The 19219-nt window shown below is 40.5% G+C and overlaps 2 protein-coding genes across 2 annotated transcripts in view; one reads left to right on the top strand and one right to left on the bottom strand.

Annotated features, from left to right (window-relative positions):
* Nucleotides 1-7556: 7556 nt before the first annotated feature.
* LOC137273232 (microsomal glutathione S-transferase 1-like) overlaps nt 7557-19219 on the bottom strand; it is a 394294-nt gene continuing 382631 nt past the window's right edge. The window contains exon 4 of the mRNA XM_067805743.1: nt 7557-7568. The gene's annotated coding sequence lies outside the window, so the exon portion shown is untranslated. The remainder of the gene's footprint in view (nt 7569-19219) is intronic.
* Nucleotides 16852-18967, top strand: LOC137274802 (uncharacterized). Its single transcript, XM_067808135.1, has 3 exons — nt 16852-17176; nt 18014-18139; nt 18705-18967. The coding sequence occupies exons 1-3, from the start codon at nt 16852-16854 to the stop codon at nt 18965-18967; spliced, it is 714 nt and encodes a 237-aa protein (XP_067664236.1).

Below are 19219 nucleotides of genomic sequence, written 5' to 3'. Positions count from 1 at the left end.
TTCAACAAGTAAAGCACCTGAACACAAGCGTTTGATGTTTTTTCACTTCACCTGCAATTCCTTGTATTCCCTTAGATACCGCAAAAGGATTCAGTTTAAATGGTGTCTTATCCAGAGCCTCAATTACGATAAAGCGCGGCCAGTAGTCAATTGATTTAGTGGATATGTGTTCAGTATTTTCAGAATCAATGTCAAGTGGACGTTTTGTCTTTTTGGTAGGGGTTTGGTATTCCATGGTTAGTATTTATTGGTTCATCATCTGGGCTCCCCGCCCACCACGGAGCATCACAAATCAGCACTAGGTCTCCAAGAGAAGTATCTTGAACAGATACCAACAGATTTGACTTAACACAATAAATTGTCATCATTTCTTTTCTCCATCACGAAATAAGGCGTCTGGAGGAGCTTCTATTTTTATACGACAAGGAGTCATTAACAGCCCTGTTCCTCTTGATACAAATCTTCAAGCTTTTGCTGTCCGGTTAAATCTGCATATTGTATTTGCAATCTGCAATCTGATCTTCAAAAGTCATACGACCAGCTCCCTAAACCATGCAGGGAGTTCCTGAATGGACACAACCCTACATGGGTAAGCGTAACACAAACAGTAAAGGGACAATGATTGAGGAAGTCATGAACGACAATAATTTATGCACAAATAATGATGAGTCTCACACTTATTTACATCCTGCTACTGGAATGTATTCCTATCTTTTACAGGTGCCACCTTATTAAATGAATTTGAATGGTCGGTCCATGACGACCTTTGTGGTAGTGACCACTTTCCCACCATTCTGAAAACCATCAGCCCAACCACTTATTCATCGTCTTGGTGGAATTATAAATTAGCTAATTGAGGTATTGAGTACTTCAAACCTAACACCTGACCGCTTTGAAAATACCGAAGAGTGAGTGAGTTGATATTTAACGTCACAAAATACCGACGATCAGATTAAGCTATTTTCTGATCAGCTCACTGCTATAGCTCATCAAACAATACCTAAGTCCTCTGCAAATCCCCATATTCGCAAACAGTGGTTCAATAATGATTGTAAACTGGCCAGAAAGAATAGGAAGAAAGCTGGAAAGCTGGAAAGCTGGAAAGGTTTTTCGTAAACATCCAACGGTCCTTAATATAAACAAAGTAAATATTTTAAATGCTAAGGTCCGGCGCACATTTATACAGTATAAACGGCAGTCTTGGAGAAACTAGGTTTCGAAGATAAATTCACGAACACCTATTTCAAAGGTATGGAACATGATTCAATGAATAAAGTGGAAAGGTTTAAAATCTGTATATAATATCGTCGATCTGCCACCAAACTCTGAACTATTACTTGTTTTGAAGATTGATATGACCTTGTCCAGCCATCTCTGAATATGATAGTACGAACCACGGGCATTTCCCTCGGGAAAACAGCCTTACTTTTTCGTAAAGCCAGCGGGTCATGCTTTATCCTATACATACATTCTAGCCAGACGCCAGTTGCTATTAATAACGATCATCCGCACCGAGCGCGTGTCCTCACTGAATACCTCCAACATTACCAATAACCACATTGCAATGGTCATCCATGAGTCCTGAGGTTTACCCGTCAGTGAACATCTTGACGTCAAAGGGCACTCTATATATTAGCCACTCTAGGTTGAACGAAGAGAATATAAGCTTTCCTTACATGTTATTTAAAGACTGATTTGGAGCCTTACAATACCAACATGGTCCGCAGATCATGAATGTGATTTACTCCATTGGAAAGAACAAGATGAAGCTGACAATAGTTTCATACATTGTCTTGAGGTCAACTTGTGCCTCAGATAAATTTATTCTGAATCTGAATCTAACTTCAAAAAACTTACTGTTGGCGGAAACATATTTTACATTTCTATTTAGACATGATTTTATAGAACGCCCGTTATCCAGGTATTTTACAAGTAGAACGTTAGACTGGCATATAATCACTTATCACATTCACATCCAGAAACCTTTGTTATTCCCGCAACGCGTTTTGCAGGGGGTATTATAGTGCACCCCGTCCGTCCGTCCGTCCGTTCGTGTACATTTATCTTTTCCGGAGCAGAACTTTAAAACCATTCAATATTTCATCACCAAACTTGGCAGATCCCGTGGTGTAATGGTGCCTTTTGGTAGTTTGCGTATTCTTAATAAAATATTTTCGCGTTTCAATGACCATGACCAGTGTCATGGCCTTGATCAAGAGCAGTATGGAGCTCATGAATAGAAAATAGTTCATTATAGTCTTCCCCATTATCTGAATTGAACTTAATTGTTTTCTTCTCTTGTTGTTTTCTGATACAGCTGGAATTTAGGTACATAATTAGAAGAAGAAGAGTGTTTGGCGAGTGTTTCACCCAGTTTATTAGCAATATCTGATTTATCAGTAAGCATTTGATCTCCACATTTCAGATGATGGGACACTAGATTTAATTCAGTACCTTTACCCATGATTTTGCTAGACCATATTCCATACCTTGTACATGGGTGTCCCAGAATTTATTTTAAATACATAAGTTTTTGCCATGATTGACTTTTATTCTGTTTAAAAGTACGCCGCGCTTTAGTATTTAAAAATTTCAATTTACTTAAATTATGTAAATAGGATGGAGACGAAAATGTTGTTCTGCTTTTTACCTTGCCTTCCTAGCTTGTTTCCATTCAGCGTTGAACCATGGTTTTCGAATATGTGATACTGCAGAGGATATACAGGAATTCGATTTATTCGAAAACCATTTAATAGCATGAATAGCGTAAATAAAAGGGTGAGGATTACGTTTTGCAGCAGACAGTGTTGCAAACAAAGCCCAGTTAGCCTTGATGATGGAGGTACATCTGATGGAGTCACAGGTTTTAGTATAGTAGGAGAATGGTCACTTCCACAGAAGTCACCATGTAGTGACCATTCAAATTCATTTAGTACTTCTGCATTTATGAGTGGCAGGTCTAGAGCAGAATAGGTCACTGTATCAGGGTGTAAATATGTGCTGGAACCATCATTATAAATGCATAAATCATTGTCAGAACAAAAGTCCTCCAACAATTTACCTTTAGCGTTTGTAGTTACACTACCCCGGGGTCGGTTGTGTCCATTTAAATCTCCCATTATAATACAGGAATGCGGGAGTTGGTCATATAGAGCTTGAAGATCAGTTTTGGCAAACGTTGAAGACGGAGAGATATATAGAGCGAGCATAGTGTAAACGCTACACATAAAGTAATTCTCATTACAACAGCCTGTATATTAGTAATAAGTGAAACAGGGCTATGGATAAAGCTTTTGTCCGACTAGAATGAATGATCCTCCAGGGGCCCTATTACCCGGAAGGGAAAAACAATGATATGCATTAAATTGACGAAGGTCAAATGTATCTGTCTGTTTTAAATATGTCTCTTGGAGACAGATCGCTGAAGGTGTAAAATCTTGGACTAACAGTTGTAATTCATGTAAATTTGTCCTCAATCCGCTGCGGTTCCACTGTACAATATTATTAGAATATACTATATTTTGGGGGGATTATTTTGGGATCTACCACGCACTTTTTTTGAGGGCGACAAGCTATGTGCCCCAGAATGGACGTTTACAGATATGCCCATGTCTTTCAAGAGATCCATATTTGTTGAACAACTGAATTCTATTTTGTGACCCTTTTGGGGCTCTGCCACTTTGCTGTTTTGAAGCAAACAGTAAGGTTTACTTTTAACAGTTTGTTGACTATCAGCTGTAGATTGAGAATGTGACTGGGAAGATGATTTATTATCAGAGGAAGCTTAAGAGGATGATGTAGTAGGAAGAGATTCATCAGTCTGAGATGATATAGCAGGGTACAAGAGCTGTGGAGAGTCGCAATTTACCCAAGTCAAGGTAGTTTGGCAGCCTGTGGATGATTTTGTTATTCTAGAGCTAGACTCAGATAATGTTCCTGCTACTGTAACATAACTCTCTGGAAGATCAGATCTCTTTACAAGCCTTTTTTTCCTCCGAAAAAGAGCTATTTGGAGTAAATATTATTTTTTTATCTCCATTGGCTCTTTCCAAATAGCACACTGTGTAGAAAATGAGAAATGTCCTCCTGAGCAGTTTGTGCACTTTTTATAATCACTTGTACAATCTTCTGTTGTGTGTGGTTTCTCACCATAGTCAGCACTTAGAACAATGTGCAAGTAGTTACACCGTGTCCATATTTCTGGCATTTTAAAACATCTGAGCAGGTTAGGGATGTAGGTGTTGCAGTAGCCTGCTTTCACTGATTTGGGAGCATTTGGAAATTCGTTCTGATGGTTTCATTGTTTTTGCGCTTGACGTAAAGCACACCTTGATCCTTCATTTCTGATACTATATCAAGATCCGACATATCATCAAACAATCGATCACGATCTCTAACGATACCTTTACTTTTGTTCATTGTTTTGTAAGTATAGACCGTGACCTGAATGCCTTCGAAAGATTTAATGTTCATCAAGTTGGTTGATTGTTGTTTTTCCCCGTATTCAACTAGCAGCGCACCCGAACGTAAGCATTCAAGGATTTTAGCATCCCCAGCATTACCTTGAATACCCTTGGATACAGCAAAGCGGTTCAACTTTAACGGTGTCTTGTCATGAGTCTCAGTCACTCAATACTCTCCAATACTCAATCGACGTTTAAGGTCTGTGGTCAGTATGAACTGCGTCAATTTCACGTGGACGTTTTCGGGTTTTTTTTGTGGAATTTCCTAAGCCATGGTTAGGAAATGATATAAATAATTTTATTGGCTTTATCAAAACGGACAAGATCAGGTTTTTTGGCTGGAATTCGTCTCAAGCTGTAAATTGGCCTATTCCAGAGAAGTTTATAGCTGTCATTTTCCAGGACGCCCTGGACTTGTTCAGGGTCGTACCATGGATGGACTTCGGGGTCAAAGCCACAGGCATGGCGGAGATGATAATAAAAGCAGAGAGCCATGCCATCATGTCTTTTAAGATATGCTGTTTGTGCCAAGGAAGGGCATCCACTGACAATTGCGAGTGGGAAGTGACCCGTCCTGAGCAGCAAATGGAAGCCCTCAGTTTCACATTTGAGACCAGCCGACTTCATCCAAGCGAAGGAATCGATTGGATTGCTGTTCTGTTCCACACACTGCATGTACACACGATGCAATGGCTTCTCCACAAAGGACCTACTCTAAGCAGACTTCGTAAAGGACTTCACCTGGTTTCCTCCCATCGCTGTACCGTCCAGCAGTACATCGCCATTAACAAAATCAACCTCAAATTTCAGAGCTGTGGAATTCCTTGCTTTCATCGTGAGTCTTCACATGCATCACCAGAGGATCATCCGACAAATAAATATGTGCAAAAGTACACAATAAAAATCTGTCATGAAGAGCTTCCACATTAATCAAACGCCGACCTCCTGAATTGAGCAATCAGCTCGGAACTCCAGATTTTCTTTAAACGTGATTTATACTCGGCCCGAAGTTTATCTTGAATCTGGGCATTCTGGAGCTTGTCTCGAACTTGCATTACAGGATAGGTGTAGGCCTGATCTTCCACAAGATGCTCAATAACTCCTCCCCCTTGTAACTTGACTGATCCATCATTAGTTACCTTGCCACGTTTCAAATGAAGAGTATTACATTTGTCAAGTCCAAATGTCATGCCAATATTATTAGAGAAGGACTCGACAAGGAGAACCTGTTCTTTCAAATTGGTATCTCCTTTGGCAAGGAGCTCGATGTCATCCATGTAGAGGAGATGGGTAAGAGGTGTTGGGGATCTGTGCTGCGGAGGTCCGGGATGGTAACCCTCCTCCCTATTGAGCAGAAATCTCCAGGGATTTAGAGACAAAGAAAAAAGCAAAGGACTCAAGGAGTGCCCCTGAAAGATTCCCATTCTGATTGGAATAGTCTTACAGATTAGAATTGAAATGCAGCAGAAAGGATTTGGTTGATCTTGGCATTGGAATTGGAGAGGACTGGCACAGCAAAAGTTCAGTGTTTATGAAATATTGCTAAAGATAATCAGAGATAATCAAACCATTTAGATGACCTTATAAAAAAAATGTTTGAAATGCCATACTTACAATGAGGTGAGAATGGTCTGCCCGATAGTGTTTTCTTGGCGACCGATCTGGCTGGCAACTTTGTGAGCATTGATCTCTGCTAAACATCACCGTTCACCTGCCGCGACCAGAAGCCCTTGAGAGATGATAACTTACAATGGGAATCAATTCAGCCATTTCCAAGTCGCACTAAAACTCACTTGAAATCCTGCATAATAGATGAAACCTTTAACTGAACGTCATCGATTTGTTTGATGACAAATGATTCAAATTTTGATGTATTTCTGACTGACTTACATGATAGCGTAACGATTACTATCTCTATGTCAGTCGTATGAGTGGAAAGTGCAATCGGTGGAACGATGCGAGTGAATATGATTTTATACCGCTTATCACCAGAAATGGGATTCACATATGGTACCGATGTAGGGAATAGCACCCAAGCTTTCGGCTACTAGGCTTTGTCAGTAAAACAGTTCGTATGCATGATTCATGTGAACATTACACATTGATGAGATCCATCTTGAAGAACTATCATGTTCGTGCAATGTTGAGGTATAAGTGATAGACTCATGAATAAGGTGGGGTGACGATATCGATAATAATACCACGTTCAAGGTGCATATACAACATGACAAAGCTGGACTCAATGATCAGCCTAACAATAAGATAGGGTGACGATAGCGATAATAATACCACGCTCAAGGTGCATATACAACATCACAGAGCTGTATCCTATATTCACGCCCTGTGTGAGAACATCGGTACGGCGTCCAAGTACTCTGCACTTTTGTGGTTTCTACCAAAGTGCTCAGTACATTTGGTTTCTCCTGACGTCACTGACAGGATGTGGGATAACGGTGAGGTAGGTTGATATGATGGTGTGGCGACTGTTAAACGTCCATCGCTTCACATACACGTTCTATAAACTTCCGTCTGAGCTGAGATAAATCCGAGGGCACAATCACCAAATGACGAGCATAGTAATTGTGCACGTTCGCATGTTAACATCCACGTGTCAAAGTAGCAGCAGGAGCAGCAGGAGCAGCAGGAGTAATAGTAGCAGTAGCATGAGATGGATGAAGTGTAATCAGTCACCCCACCAATTTGCCTCTGATGGGTAATAATACTGAAGAAGTACATTTTGTCGTCAGCAGCCTGACGAGTTACACAGAGCAACAATACCACGAGGATTCTCAAAAAATAAAGTATTCGCTTCAAAGATGACAACAGTGTCTCTCTTTCAACTGTAAACATTGATGTGAAACGTGTCATTGAATGGTGTATTTGTCTGGAAATATCGTTACCATAGATATGGTTTGTAGTCACCATATCGAGACACGTGTGATTGAAATTGTTTTCGCAACATGTTCTGATGAATTCTCAAACGAGGCCACTAACAAGCACACTTATGAATTGAAACTTCCAATAATAAAATATATATTTATCTATTTACAATTCAGTCAATAAATCTAATTCTCTAAAAAATGCAATGATTAAATGAGAGCTTGTGTTATTAAAAAGATCCTTCAGAGTTCGTGAATTAAAATACTGATCCCTTGTGATGGAATCCTCAACACAGTCAAGCAGAATATGCTTGACTGTGATTCTTCCATCACAAGGGATACAAAACGGAGGATCCTCACCTTTAAGCAAATATTTATGCGTATATCTTGTGTGGCCAATACGACATCGTCGCATGATGACCTCTTCAAATCTGGACTGACAACCAAAGTAGGTGCAACCAATATACGGTTTTATGTCATGTAATTTATTGATACTTGAGTGACCCACGTCTTCTGCATCAGATCACGGATATACGTTCTAATGCAAGCTTTGTAATCTGAATATGGAAGAAGAAGTGGTGTCACAGATTTGTTGAGTGCTGCTTTTGCAGCAAGATCGGCCATCACATTCCCAGAAATACCTACGTGACTGGGTAACCAACAAAAGACTGTCGTATTGGCCAGCAGCAAGAGTATTATACAGTTCAATAATTTCAATTAAAAGTGGATGTTTACAAGAAATGTTTTTAATAGCCTCAAGGCAAGAAAGAGAGTCGGAATGTATTATATACTGTTTGCGTTTCGGGTGTCTTTGAATATATTTAAGAGCTGTTAATATGGCGTTAGCTTCTGCTGTAAAAATAGAACTATTGTCTGGTAATCTAGAAGATATTGTTCTGGATCCAATGACAGTGGCACAAGCAACTGCGCCACCGCCCTTGGACCCATCTGTAAATAAGGATTTGTAATTATCATATATATGTTTCAATTGATTATATTCTTGTTTATACTGTAATTCATTCGTTTCTGATTTTTTAAATGTAGTTATTGTTAGGTCAACTTGTGGCCTAACCAATTGCCAAAGGGGAGAGGAAAGAAGACAGAAAGGAGCTATATTGTCCAGCTCAATACCAGCAGCAGCAATAAACGGCTTTATTCTGCGCACAAGAGGCGGAACAAGAAAGGACCTTTTGCTATACAAATCCTCATAAACAGGATTGAAGACACAGTTATATGCAGGATTACATTGGGTAGAGCAGAGTTTTATGATATATTGTAAAGATAATTTGATACGGCGTCGTGCAAGAGATGGTTCATCGGCCTCAACGTAAAGACTGTCAATAGGTGAAGTTCGGAAAGACCCAAGACAAAGTCCTAAACCTTGGTGGTGGAGAGAATCAAGAAGTTTAAGGCTGCTTTTGCAGGCTCCACCATATACGATGGAGCCATAATCAAGTTTAGAACGTACGAGTGATCGATATAGATGGAGAAGGGTAGCTTGATCCCCTCCCCATTTAGAATTTGACACCACTTTCAACAAATCAAGTGCTTTCAGGCATTTAGTTTTAAGTGATTTAATATGCGGTAAAAACGTTAAGTGTGAATCAAAGATTAGACCCAAGAACATGGCTTCCTTCACAACGTTAATCGGCGTGCCATCGAGAGACAGTTCAGGGTCTTTATGGGGTTTGTATTTACGACAAAAATGTATGCAGTTAGTTTTCGATTTAGAAACTTTAAAGCCGTTTTCAAGACACCATTTATTTATTTTGTTTAAACACAACTGCAATTGCCGTTCAATGGTATGCATATTTTTCCCACGAGAAGCAATATTAAAATCATCCACAAATAACGATCCATCAATTGAATCGTCTAAAACTTTTGATAAACTATTTATCTTTTTACTAAAAAGTGTAACTGACAAAATACTGCCTTGCGGAACACCCTCATTCTGATTGTAATGATCAGACAGGGTATTTATTTAAAAAGTTGGCTATGAATTCAGGGAAACGACCTCGCAAACCGAAATCATGTAAATCTCTCAAAATGCTGTATTTCCAGGTTGTGTCATATGCCTTCTCAAGATCAAAAAGTATAGACACAGCGTGTTGTTTATTAATCAGCGCGTTTTTCACAAATAATTCCAAACGCACTAAGTGATCGACAGTACTTTTTACGGAAACCACATTGTATATGTGTTATGATGTTATTTGTTTCCAAGTACCAAACACGTCGATTATTTATCATGCGTTCCATAGCCTTCAAACACAGCTAGTTAATGAAATCGGACGATAATTGGGTGGATCCGTATGATCACGTCCAGGTTTAGGTATTGGAACTACTATAGCATCATGTCATGAAGAAGGAAATTTCCCGGAAGTCCAAATATCATCAAAAATTGATAAGAGCGTCTCTAAACAGGATTCTGGTACGTGCTTCAGGAGTTGATAATGTAATGACAAGCATTGAAATGACGTAGCTCAAAAGGATCTGTCTGCTTAAAATAAGTCTCCCGCAGTCAGAATGCTGACGGCGTACAATCCTGGACAAATAACTGTAACTCATTATAATTATGCCCCAGTTCTCTTTACGATATTGTGGAAGTAAACTATCTTTTCGGGGGATTTATTGGGTATCTACCCCGCATTTGTTTGGTGGGCGACAAGCTGTGCCCTAGAATGGATATTTTCGGAAACGTCCAGGTCCTCAAGTGATCCATATTTGTTGTAAAGTTTCATACTATTTTCAGACCCTTTTGGGGCTCAGCCACTTTGTTTTTGTACAGAATCAGGCTTAGGTTTACTTTTGCCTTTAGTAATTTGTTGTACGTTACACAACCACTGATATCTTGTGGTGGGCCGAGATGACGCATTATGACCACGATCTGGTTGACTTTGAGACGTGCCAGGAAGTGGCTCAGCAGTTTGGGTAGATACTACAGGGTGCAAAAGTGGTGAATCAGTGCTCACACACGTCAAATCTGTTTAACAGCCTGAAGTTGATCTGGCTGCTTTGTTCGCCGCCTCAGATGATGTCTGAGTTTTTGAAGCATACGTTCCTGTTACTTCAGATCTCTGGACAAGCTGTTTCACTTCAGAAAACCCAATTTTTTGGATGAATTCGAGTTTGATTATCTCCATCATATCGGACACCCTTTTGAAAAAGAGGAATGATCTCCTGAACAGTTAGTACATTTCTTATAACTACTGTCACAATCTTTACTTGTGTGTGTCTTCTTTCTACAGTGAGCACACAGCATATTAGCAAAAAGGCGGTCTCGGTTTCTCACTGTGCCTTTGCTGGTGTTAAGCGTTCGGTGGACAGAGACTGATACGGGAATGCCGACAAAAGATTTAGATGGCAGGAGGTTAGTTGCCTGTTGTATCTTTCTGCATTCAATAAGAAGAGAACCTGTACGCAAACGTTTAACGTTTTTAACATTACCTACTACGTCTTGTATGCCTCTTGAAACAGCGAAAGGATTCAGCTTCAAAGGCGTCATGTCAACGGTCTCAAGTACTATCAACGTGGCGAACAGTCAATAGATGTGGATGGTCTTTGTTCATTAACATCAGGATGTGTGCCAAGAGGACGTTTTTCCTTGGTAATAGGGGTTTCGTAAGCCATGGTTTGTGTTTTAAGGTCCATCACCCGAGCTCCCCACCCACCACAGAGTATCACACGGACAATGCTGAAAACAAGTGTGTCTCCAACTTGCAGCACCATACTCGGATGATATGCTCAAGGAGAAGAGTTATATATACAACAAATCCACCAGACTGGCCCATGAGCCACCGCCTTCTGGTCATAAGACTCTAGGCACAGTTCAAAACATCACCTTGAAAAATCATTAACATTAGATCTGAACAAATGTGTCAAGTCCAAAAGTAAAACATTTTCAAAATAAATTTGTGTAATGACATGCAAGTCCATACACAGAAATACTTAAGTGATTTGATCTAAATTTAAGTTTTCCAGGTTTTTAATCGTAGAATCGTGTTCTTTTACTGTATGGCTAGATTTGCTAACAGCTGAATGGATGGTGTAAATCCAGCTAGGGACCATGCAGGAAGCAAATGTACTGTAACCCCCCACGGTCCTTAGTATGGCGATGTACTTTCAGCTGTTGGCAACCTATAGCTCATTTTTATATTGTATTGTCCTCTATAAATACATTGTTTTAGGTCTTATCACTAGCTTTACATTCTTCTCTGTGATATTCTAGTTAGTTTTATTGTCCTTTGTTGACAGGTTTTTACAATGTATGTGCTATTAATTCATTTCTATTTTTACAATTAATCGTTCTCGTCATGACTGTAATATTGCCGATGTGACGTTAAATATTTACTCACACACTCACCCATACACAAGGCTTTTCGTGACCAGCCGATTGACAGAATCGGGGCGATTCTAACACCCGTCTAGGTGAAGGAAGGGCCAAAGTGGTGTGTTGAGCAACAGGAACACGGTTCAGGCTCCTACTGCCCTCAACCACCAGACTACCGTCCTCTACCGACACGGGACGCAACCTACGGCAAACTGGTTGCCCAATTCGGTCGTTCCTCGCGACCAGAAATGGGGTGCTATGGACCCAGTTGACCCGAGTCCACACGGGGGTTTGAACAGCTCTTAGCGTTAACTAGCACCCACCACGAGGAGGTGCCGCATGTGAATGTATATTTATGTGTATATGTATGTATGTGTACGTATGTGCATGTGTATGTATGTGCATGTGTATGTATGTGCATGTGTATGTATATGTGCATGCATGTGCATGTGCGTTTATGTGAATGTGTGTATATGTGCATGTGCATGTATGTGTATGTATATGCATGTATGTGCGTGTCTATGTATGCGTATGTGTATGCATGTGTGTGTGTGTGTGTGTATGTGTGCATTATGGTATGAAAAAACCTTTGAAGGAAATGGGATTCACATCCCTTCTCAGGTGGATAATAATTAAGTAGGGAATATAATACTTCATTACCTGTGCCTGCTTCAACTGGATCCATTTAGCGTGAAGTACACATTTGGGCTATGATAAAAGGGTTGTTTGTAAGAAGCTAGGACAAAGCGTCTCCAATACAGCAGGGGAAAATTACACTGGAATATTGATCACCTGTGGCGATAACTAATATTGAGCGATGAAAAGATAATTGTTATCGGTCCAGATGGAACAATCAAAGTCTAGACAAAAAAGTTTGAAAGGTGGCTTAAAGTTAATAATGAGGGGCTGCATAACTTACTATGGGACCAGAGTTTTAGCGTTTGTGGCAGGCAACATGAACACTCTGACGTATATAGACGTACTTGACAGGTGTTTGTGGCCAGTGGTAACCAAGCAGTTCATCAATACACAACGAATGCCACAGTTCACCTTTCTGGGCTCGGTTGTTCAATGCTTTATTATCTCAACAACCGGGTGAAACCTTTACAAGCCGTTAAGGTAACAGAACGATAAATATGCGCTGTTGAAAAAGTGGTTAGTCATGTCGTTTGCTAACGTTACCGTCAACGTTTTACTGTGTGGCTAACGTCACTGGTTAGATTCCATATATCCCAAACTTCCGGTTTACCAAAACTGAAGCGCAAAATGTCGCCTGCAACCCAAGGAAAAAGAGAGGTCGAAATCTCACTGCTGACGATGAGACTGTGATTCAGTCAATTGTTGAAACCAACTCGAAAGCTCAGCATAGACATGCTAATGTGGTAGCGCTACGAACACAATGTTCCAGTCGTTTGTATGTATACTTCAAAGACATTTGATCCCATCTCTGTATTGGACTTACTTCAATTCCGACAACAGAAAATACATGTTAATGAGAAACTATACCACAGGTACAGATGCAACATGATGAATCCATATAAATAATATTAATAGTATACATGTATGTAAAAGCATGTATGGATAGAAGATTTACAAATATCACAGAGATGAGTTACGCTTAGACGACGTGAATCTTTACTCCTTGAATAACAGCTATTTGAGCTATTATTCTACCATACTGTTGACAGGAATCTGAAGAATAATACAGTGTAATATCGTTTTCTGAACGCCTGCACAGACGCATATTCCAGAAACCGACGGATATTCCAGAAATCCATATTCCGTCTAATTTATAGATGAACACATACTCATTAATTAGATGAACCTCCATTTTGTTCAATTCACAAGTGTCTTCAGAAAATGCATAGATAGTTGTATTCAGTGTCTTCAGGGACACAGTGCATTATATATCATATGTATTAAGGAACAGTGCAGCCATACCGCCGAGAAATACTGCTGTGTCATTGTGATCCGTACATGAACCTATCAGTGTCCAACATCAGCATTCAGATATTGTTATAAAAAAGATTGAAAATTCCAAACATTATCGTGTAAGATGATTAGAGATATTGTTGTGTTCGCTGTCACAAGAAAGGTTTCGACATTCAAATATAACATGTAATCAAAGTGACTACCAAATAGGCAAGCATATCACTCACAACTGAAAAAGATAAATATTAATGTTTTGTTTATTTTCCTACACATCAGCTACTTATGCCACTAACGTCTTCGTCAGTTTATATAGCTTTCTTAAAGAATATTTGCTTCAATAAAAAGAATCGAAGGATGATAAAGAAATTATGGCCTATTGCTTAAATGACTGCCGAAGATGTAATGAAAATCTATCTATGAGAAGGGATGCTAGAAGGACAGATGACACCGATAATTACCTGTTGTATGGACTTTCAAATGCAGCATATTGATTATCGCTGATATCAGTTTTTCATAAAATCACTAATGATTCTGAAACTTCGCCAGTACATCTGGAATCGTGTTATGTTTTCATAAATAAACTACTGACCAAAAGAAAGTGAGAACCGTTATTAATGATCAATAAAATCAAAGCAAAACATACAATGTTTATAAGTTATAGTGCATTTGATGACGCCAGCACCATGCACCAACACTGCTATGAGAAATTCATCACAGATGAAGAGCACGTGTCATGAAAGAACACAGTTCATAGATACAAGAAGATATAGATAGAGTCAATGTGAATGGAATGTTTCAGTCATTTCAAGTCTCTGGTTACGCATACACACCCATAGAAACGAGTGTGACCACCTCCAGCAGCAGTACACGCCCAGACTCGCCCTCTCAGCCTACGAATGGCGTCACTCGTAATCCTATTCCACTCATTCCTGAAAGCGTCTGCAAGTTCTTGTCGGTTCGCTGGAGGCTGCCTTCTCACCTGGCCATTCAGGTGACCCCACAAGTGCTCTATTGGGTAAGTCCGGCTAGTGTGCTTACCATGGAATAACTTGGATATTCTGGGCGTTCAGGAAGTTCTGAACACTTCGCGCTGTGTGGGCCTGGCGTTGTCGTGCCGCAGAAGTGTTCCCTGTTGCTGCTGGCGCAGAAATGGTATTGCCACGTGTTGAAGAATGCCATCTCAAAATCTTTGAGCGTTAAAGTTTTCCCGCATCACAACCAATCGTGCTTGTTCATTCCCACAAGACCCTCCCCACACCATCACATCTTCTCCTCCAAAAGGATGGACTTAGTCGTAGGTCTGCTAAGGTCATTATCCCGTGCGACCGTATTCTCGCACCCAACCGTCAATATGGAAAACGGTGCATCGACTATCGTCTGTAAATAAACACTGCCAATTTCGTACCGGTCCTTGTCCTCTGTAACCTACGACGACGATGTTCCTGCGTCAGCGCCATTCCACGCAAAGGGCGTTGAACTCTGATACCTGCTGCATATTGACATCATAGAAAGGCTTGTCGATATAGGGCCGTTGCAGCTGTTTTCGGTGCCGTGATGACCCGGTTACGCAGATGAGTCTTACTGTAACGCTGTAACAGCTTGGTGATTGTACCGCGTGTACAGTTAAGGGCGCTTGCAATATGGCTGCTGTTAGCGCTTATCTGCCTTATACCTATAGCACTCTTTCTCTTGCACTGTTAACTGTGGCATGATTTCGGAGGTTTTGTCTGCTGGAGATGTATGGACACCAATTTGCTACCTTTTCATACAAGCTCACGGCAAGCATTTTGCAAAATCTCCTAGATGCACGTTTTGCCATCCGCTAAATGCATCACTAACGAAGTCTGTAATCCCGCGAAGCGTGTTCGAGCCCCAACAGCGCTAATTAATCTGAACAAGTGCGCCCAGTAAAGTTTAGTACATTCGTAAATGTGGATGTGGATGTGGATGTGGATGTGGATGTGGATGTGGATGTGGATGTGGATGTGGATGTGGATGTGGATGTGACTCGTCCAAAAATGTGAATTCAGAAGTTACCAGAAAGAGTTCAAAGTTCTCAAAGATCTCAAAGTTTGTACTTGGAGATTCAAACCCAGATCTTCGGCCATTAACACACTTCCTCCTACACTATAATTGAGACATTATTAATCTTTTTGTTCTAGAATTTCCCACTTCTTAGAATGTAGGTAATAACATAAGTATGCTTATGAAAAGAAGAACAAACAATAATCATTGTCAGTTGCGCATTTCACTCTAGAAGTGACACTCATTTGTGTTACAGGCAGTAGGGAGCATATGTCATCTGCGTCCTAAAGAACTAACTCCAAAGAGTATCGTATATGACTGTAGAAGGGAGTTTGTTTGTCCAACGGTTCTTGAAGTTCTATTATCAAACTGCCTTGTCTTGACACGAGACAAAAACAGATGACAGTTTTCTATTGCATCATTTACATTTATTGTTTATCCTACATGTATCTCTTGTTTTACCTGGAGGAAGCATTACTATAAAATAATAATTCTTTTGAACAGTTCATGTGTTTGATCATATAAACAGGGAGTACACACGCCCTCAGGATATGGGCTATCATAAACATGAACAACACAATATATGGAGAATATATGTCGTATTTAGGCTTGTATCGTGTATATCGACGCTCATGATGTCGATCATTGGATTGTTTGATTGCCTTGCACGACTCGGGTATTTACAGACTGCTATCATACAGCTACAACTGTACCGATACAGCTGTGTGCAATCAACCAGTATCGCATGATGTAGGTTCCTTATTACATTTACCATATTAAAGTTTCTCACATGACAACACGTGACATACAAATAGTACACTTGTCATTATTTCCCCATGCAAAACACTAGCCGTCACAACTTGCACAACTAGCAAATGCACCCCCGTTCCCGCTATTATACAGGGCACACTGATAATGCAACAACTTACAGAGCAGTGTCTCCATGAAACCAATTTCACAGGAAATTTCACAACCCTATTTCACAAGACAGTGACTCCCATTGTGCAGAACATAGTGTGCCTTATTATACGCTGGTTGATGTTATAGTCAGTATATGACTGGAACAAATGGTTCTCCACATGTTTTATAGCGTTGTCTGCTACCTGTCAAACGTCATCAAAGCGTCATTGTTTGGAATACTTTGTTTCACTCAATTATTGAAGAAGCAATACAAGTTGGTTTCTGAGACAGAAACACACCAGTCAGTGTCGCTACACACGGAAACATGGTAGGTTACAAGACAGTTGCGAATGTTGTGCAGTTCTTGTCCTTAAATGTCATTCTCCAAGTTGGTGCGGTACCAATATCATGCAGTATCATGTCATTTCCTAGCCGTGATGGCGTTAATACAACGAAAGGTCTCAGATGGACGTCCGTTTTGTCAGCTCGTGTCGACTGCCTACATCGTTGTTACAACGACGTCCTCTGCAAGAGCTTCATCTATAACCCACTGACTGGTATCTGCTCCGGCTATTTTGCCTATCCCCACAGAACTAACGCTGCAGATCTCCGCAGCTCATCTGGCTCTAGGTGGTTCACCATGTGCACAGGTATGAGATCTGTACAATACAGTCCCAAGCTTAAAATAGTTAAGTTTATGTTGTGGTATGTAGTCAACATTGAAGTACATCTTGTCGCTAGGTCTTTCACTGCGGTATACCATGCTTAGAGCTTAACATTCGAAGGACATGAATGGGATTGGTATCTCAGACTCGACAGATGATTTGGTTGATGCACATGAAGTTGAGGCTCATCATTGCGATCAGTCAATCGTTGTTATTTGTTTGGAATAAGACAAACAATCAGTTGTCAACCTAAAATGTATTCAGGCCTTACTCTATTGCCTAAACCAAAGTGGTTGGTGGTGTGTACACATGTGTAGGAAAATACACCCACTTACCCGAAATGTTTTCTTTTGTGTACATGTATTGAGACGTGTCACTTAGTGTAGGGAGTGTTGGTGCAGGGAAATCGGCACCACTGTGGTGTATTCTGGTTCGGTGTGCTCCAGTGTCCTGTATGTCGGCACCATTGCAGGATACCTAGCCCACTTGTTTGCAGGTATGGACACACCATTGTAGTATATCCTGTCTTTAAGTGTCCAGTTAGTGTATTTAGTACCCCTCTATTGTCCCTCCTCGAAAGAGTTTAGCACAACATAGGCAACATGGCACCATTTCATTTCTTGAACACCTTCAGTGTTTGCACGTATGTCTGCATTAGTGCAGTTTATCTTTGTTCGATGTGGTTCATCTACAGACAAGATACAGATATGATCAATGACAGATTCATGATTTGTACGTGTTTTTTTAAAAAAAACCAAATTCTACATGATTTCTTGCCGTTGATGACTTAAGAGTTATATTGATTTCATTGATTATTTCTAGAACTGCAAATTGCCACCCGAAGATGCCTGTCCGATAAATGTCCTGTAACCGCCTCATTCAGAGCAGGGCTTTGTGGGTGTGGTTTTGGGCGCAGGTTTGACCCCTCCACGAAATCATGCGTGAAATGTGAGTACAAGTGTGTTCAATATTTACTTGCTGTAGCTGTTCTCATTCCTTTCCCGTGAAGGTCCCGGGGTAGAACAGGAACCCATGCTTGCCACAAAAGGCGACTATGCTTGTCGTAAGAGGCGACTAACGGGATCGGGTGGTCTGGCTCGCTGACTTGGTTGACACATGTCATCGGTTCCCAATTGCACAGATCGATACTCATGTTGTTGATCACTGCATTGTCTGGTCCAGACTCGATTATTTACAGACCGCCACCATATAGCTGGAATATTGCTGAGTGCGGTGTAAAACTAAACTCACTCACTCACTGTTCCCATTCCTAGATATGTTCTGTATGGAATGCAACAACTGTACGTCACAGTACAGTTCAGTGCACCAAGTACAATGTTTGCCCCAGAATCCTATTAATGAGCCAGGAACTCTCTCTTATGATCAACTGGTCATATATACCACGTATTATTCGGTTACATGCTATTATTAATGTTAATCTGACTTTTGTCACATACTGCTATGAATATATATCTCTCATCACGTGTTACATAAGACGAATTGTCTATTCCAGCTTGCGGATCATACGGAAACGAATACACGCAGCTGACGGGTGTGGGTGTAATGGGCTACAACGATAAATCACTTACCATATCTGACCCTGAATCCTGCGCAAGAGCATGTTCATCTGAAACATCCTTTGTCTGCACCATGGCCGAATCTGTCTACGGAAAGTGTCGTCTTTCCCCAGGGATTCTTGAAGTGGTAGCGGTATCTTTATTATACGTGAACGAAACAGCAAATCTCTTTCAACGACATTGTGCGCAACAATCATGAGTTTTGTGGTCAGGTGTTTTCATCCCAATTCAAATATGATTAACTTGTAAAACTTACGGTGCCAGCACCGTGACACATGTTCATATTACATTATCTATGAGTATATCTTTCGGTACCTCCCACCCCGTATCAAAAATCAAAATTACCAGCAGACATGCATATTTCACCCTAACACATTTAATAAACTGCAGTAAAACCCTCGGTCATCGGTTATACCTACCTGGGCTAAAAAAGCATGTCTTGCTTGACTGT

The sequence above is a fragment of the Haliotis asinina genome, chromosome 2, assembly GCF_037392515.1.
Source record: "Haliotis asinina isolate JCU_RB_2024 chromosome 2, JCU_Hal_asi_v2, whole genome shotgun sequence".
NCBI lineage: Eukaryota > Metazoa > Mollusca > Gastropoda > Lepetellida > Haliotidae > Haliotis > Haliotis asinina.
The sequence above is the reverse complement of the archived record's forward strand: the minus strand, read 5'-3'. Positions and strand labels throughout refer to the sequence as shown.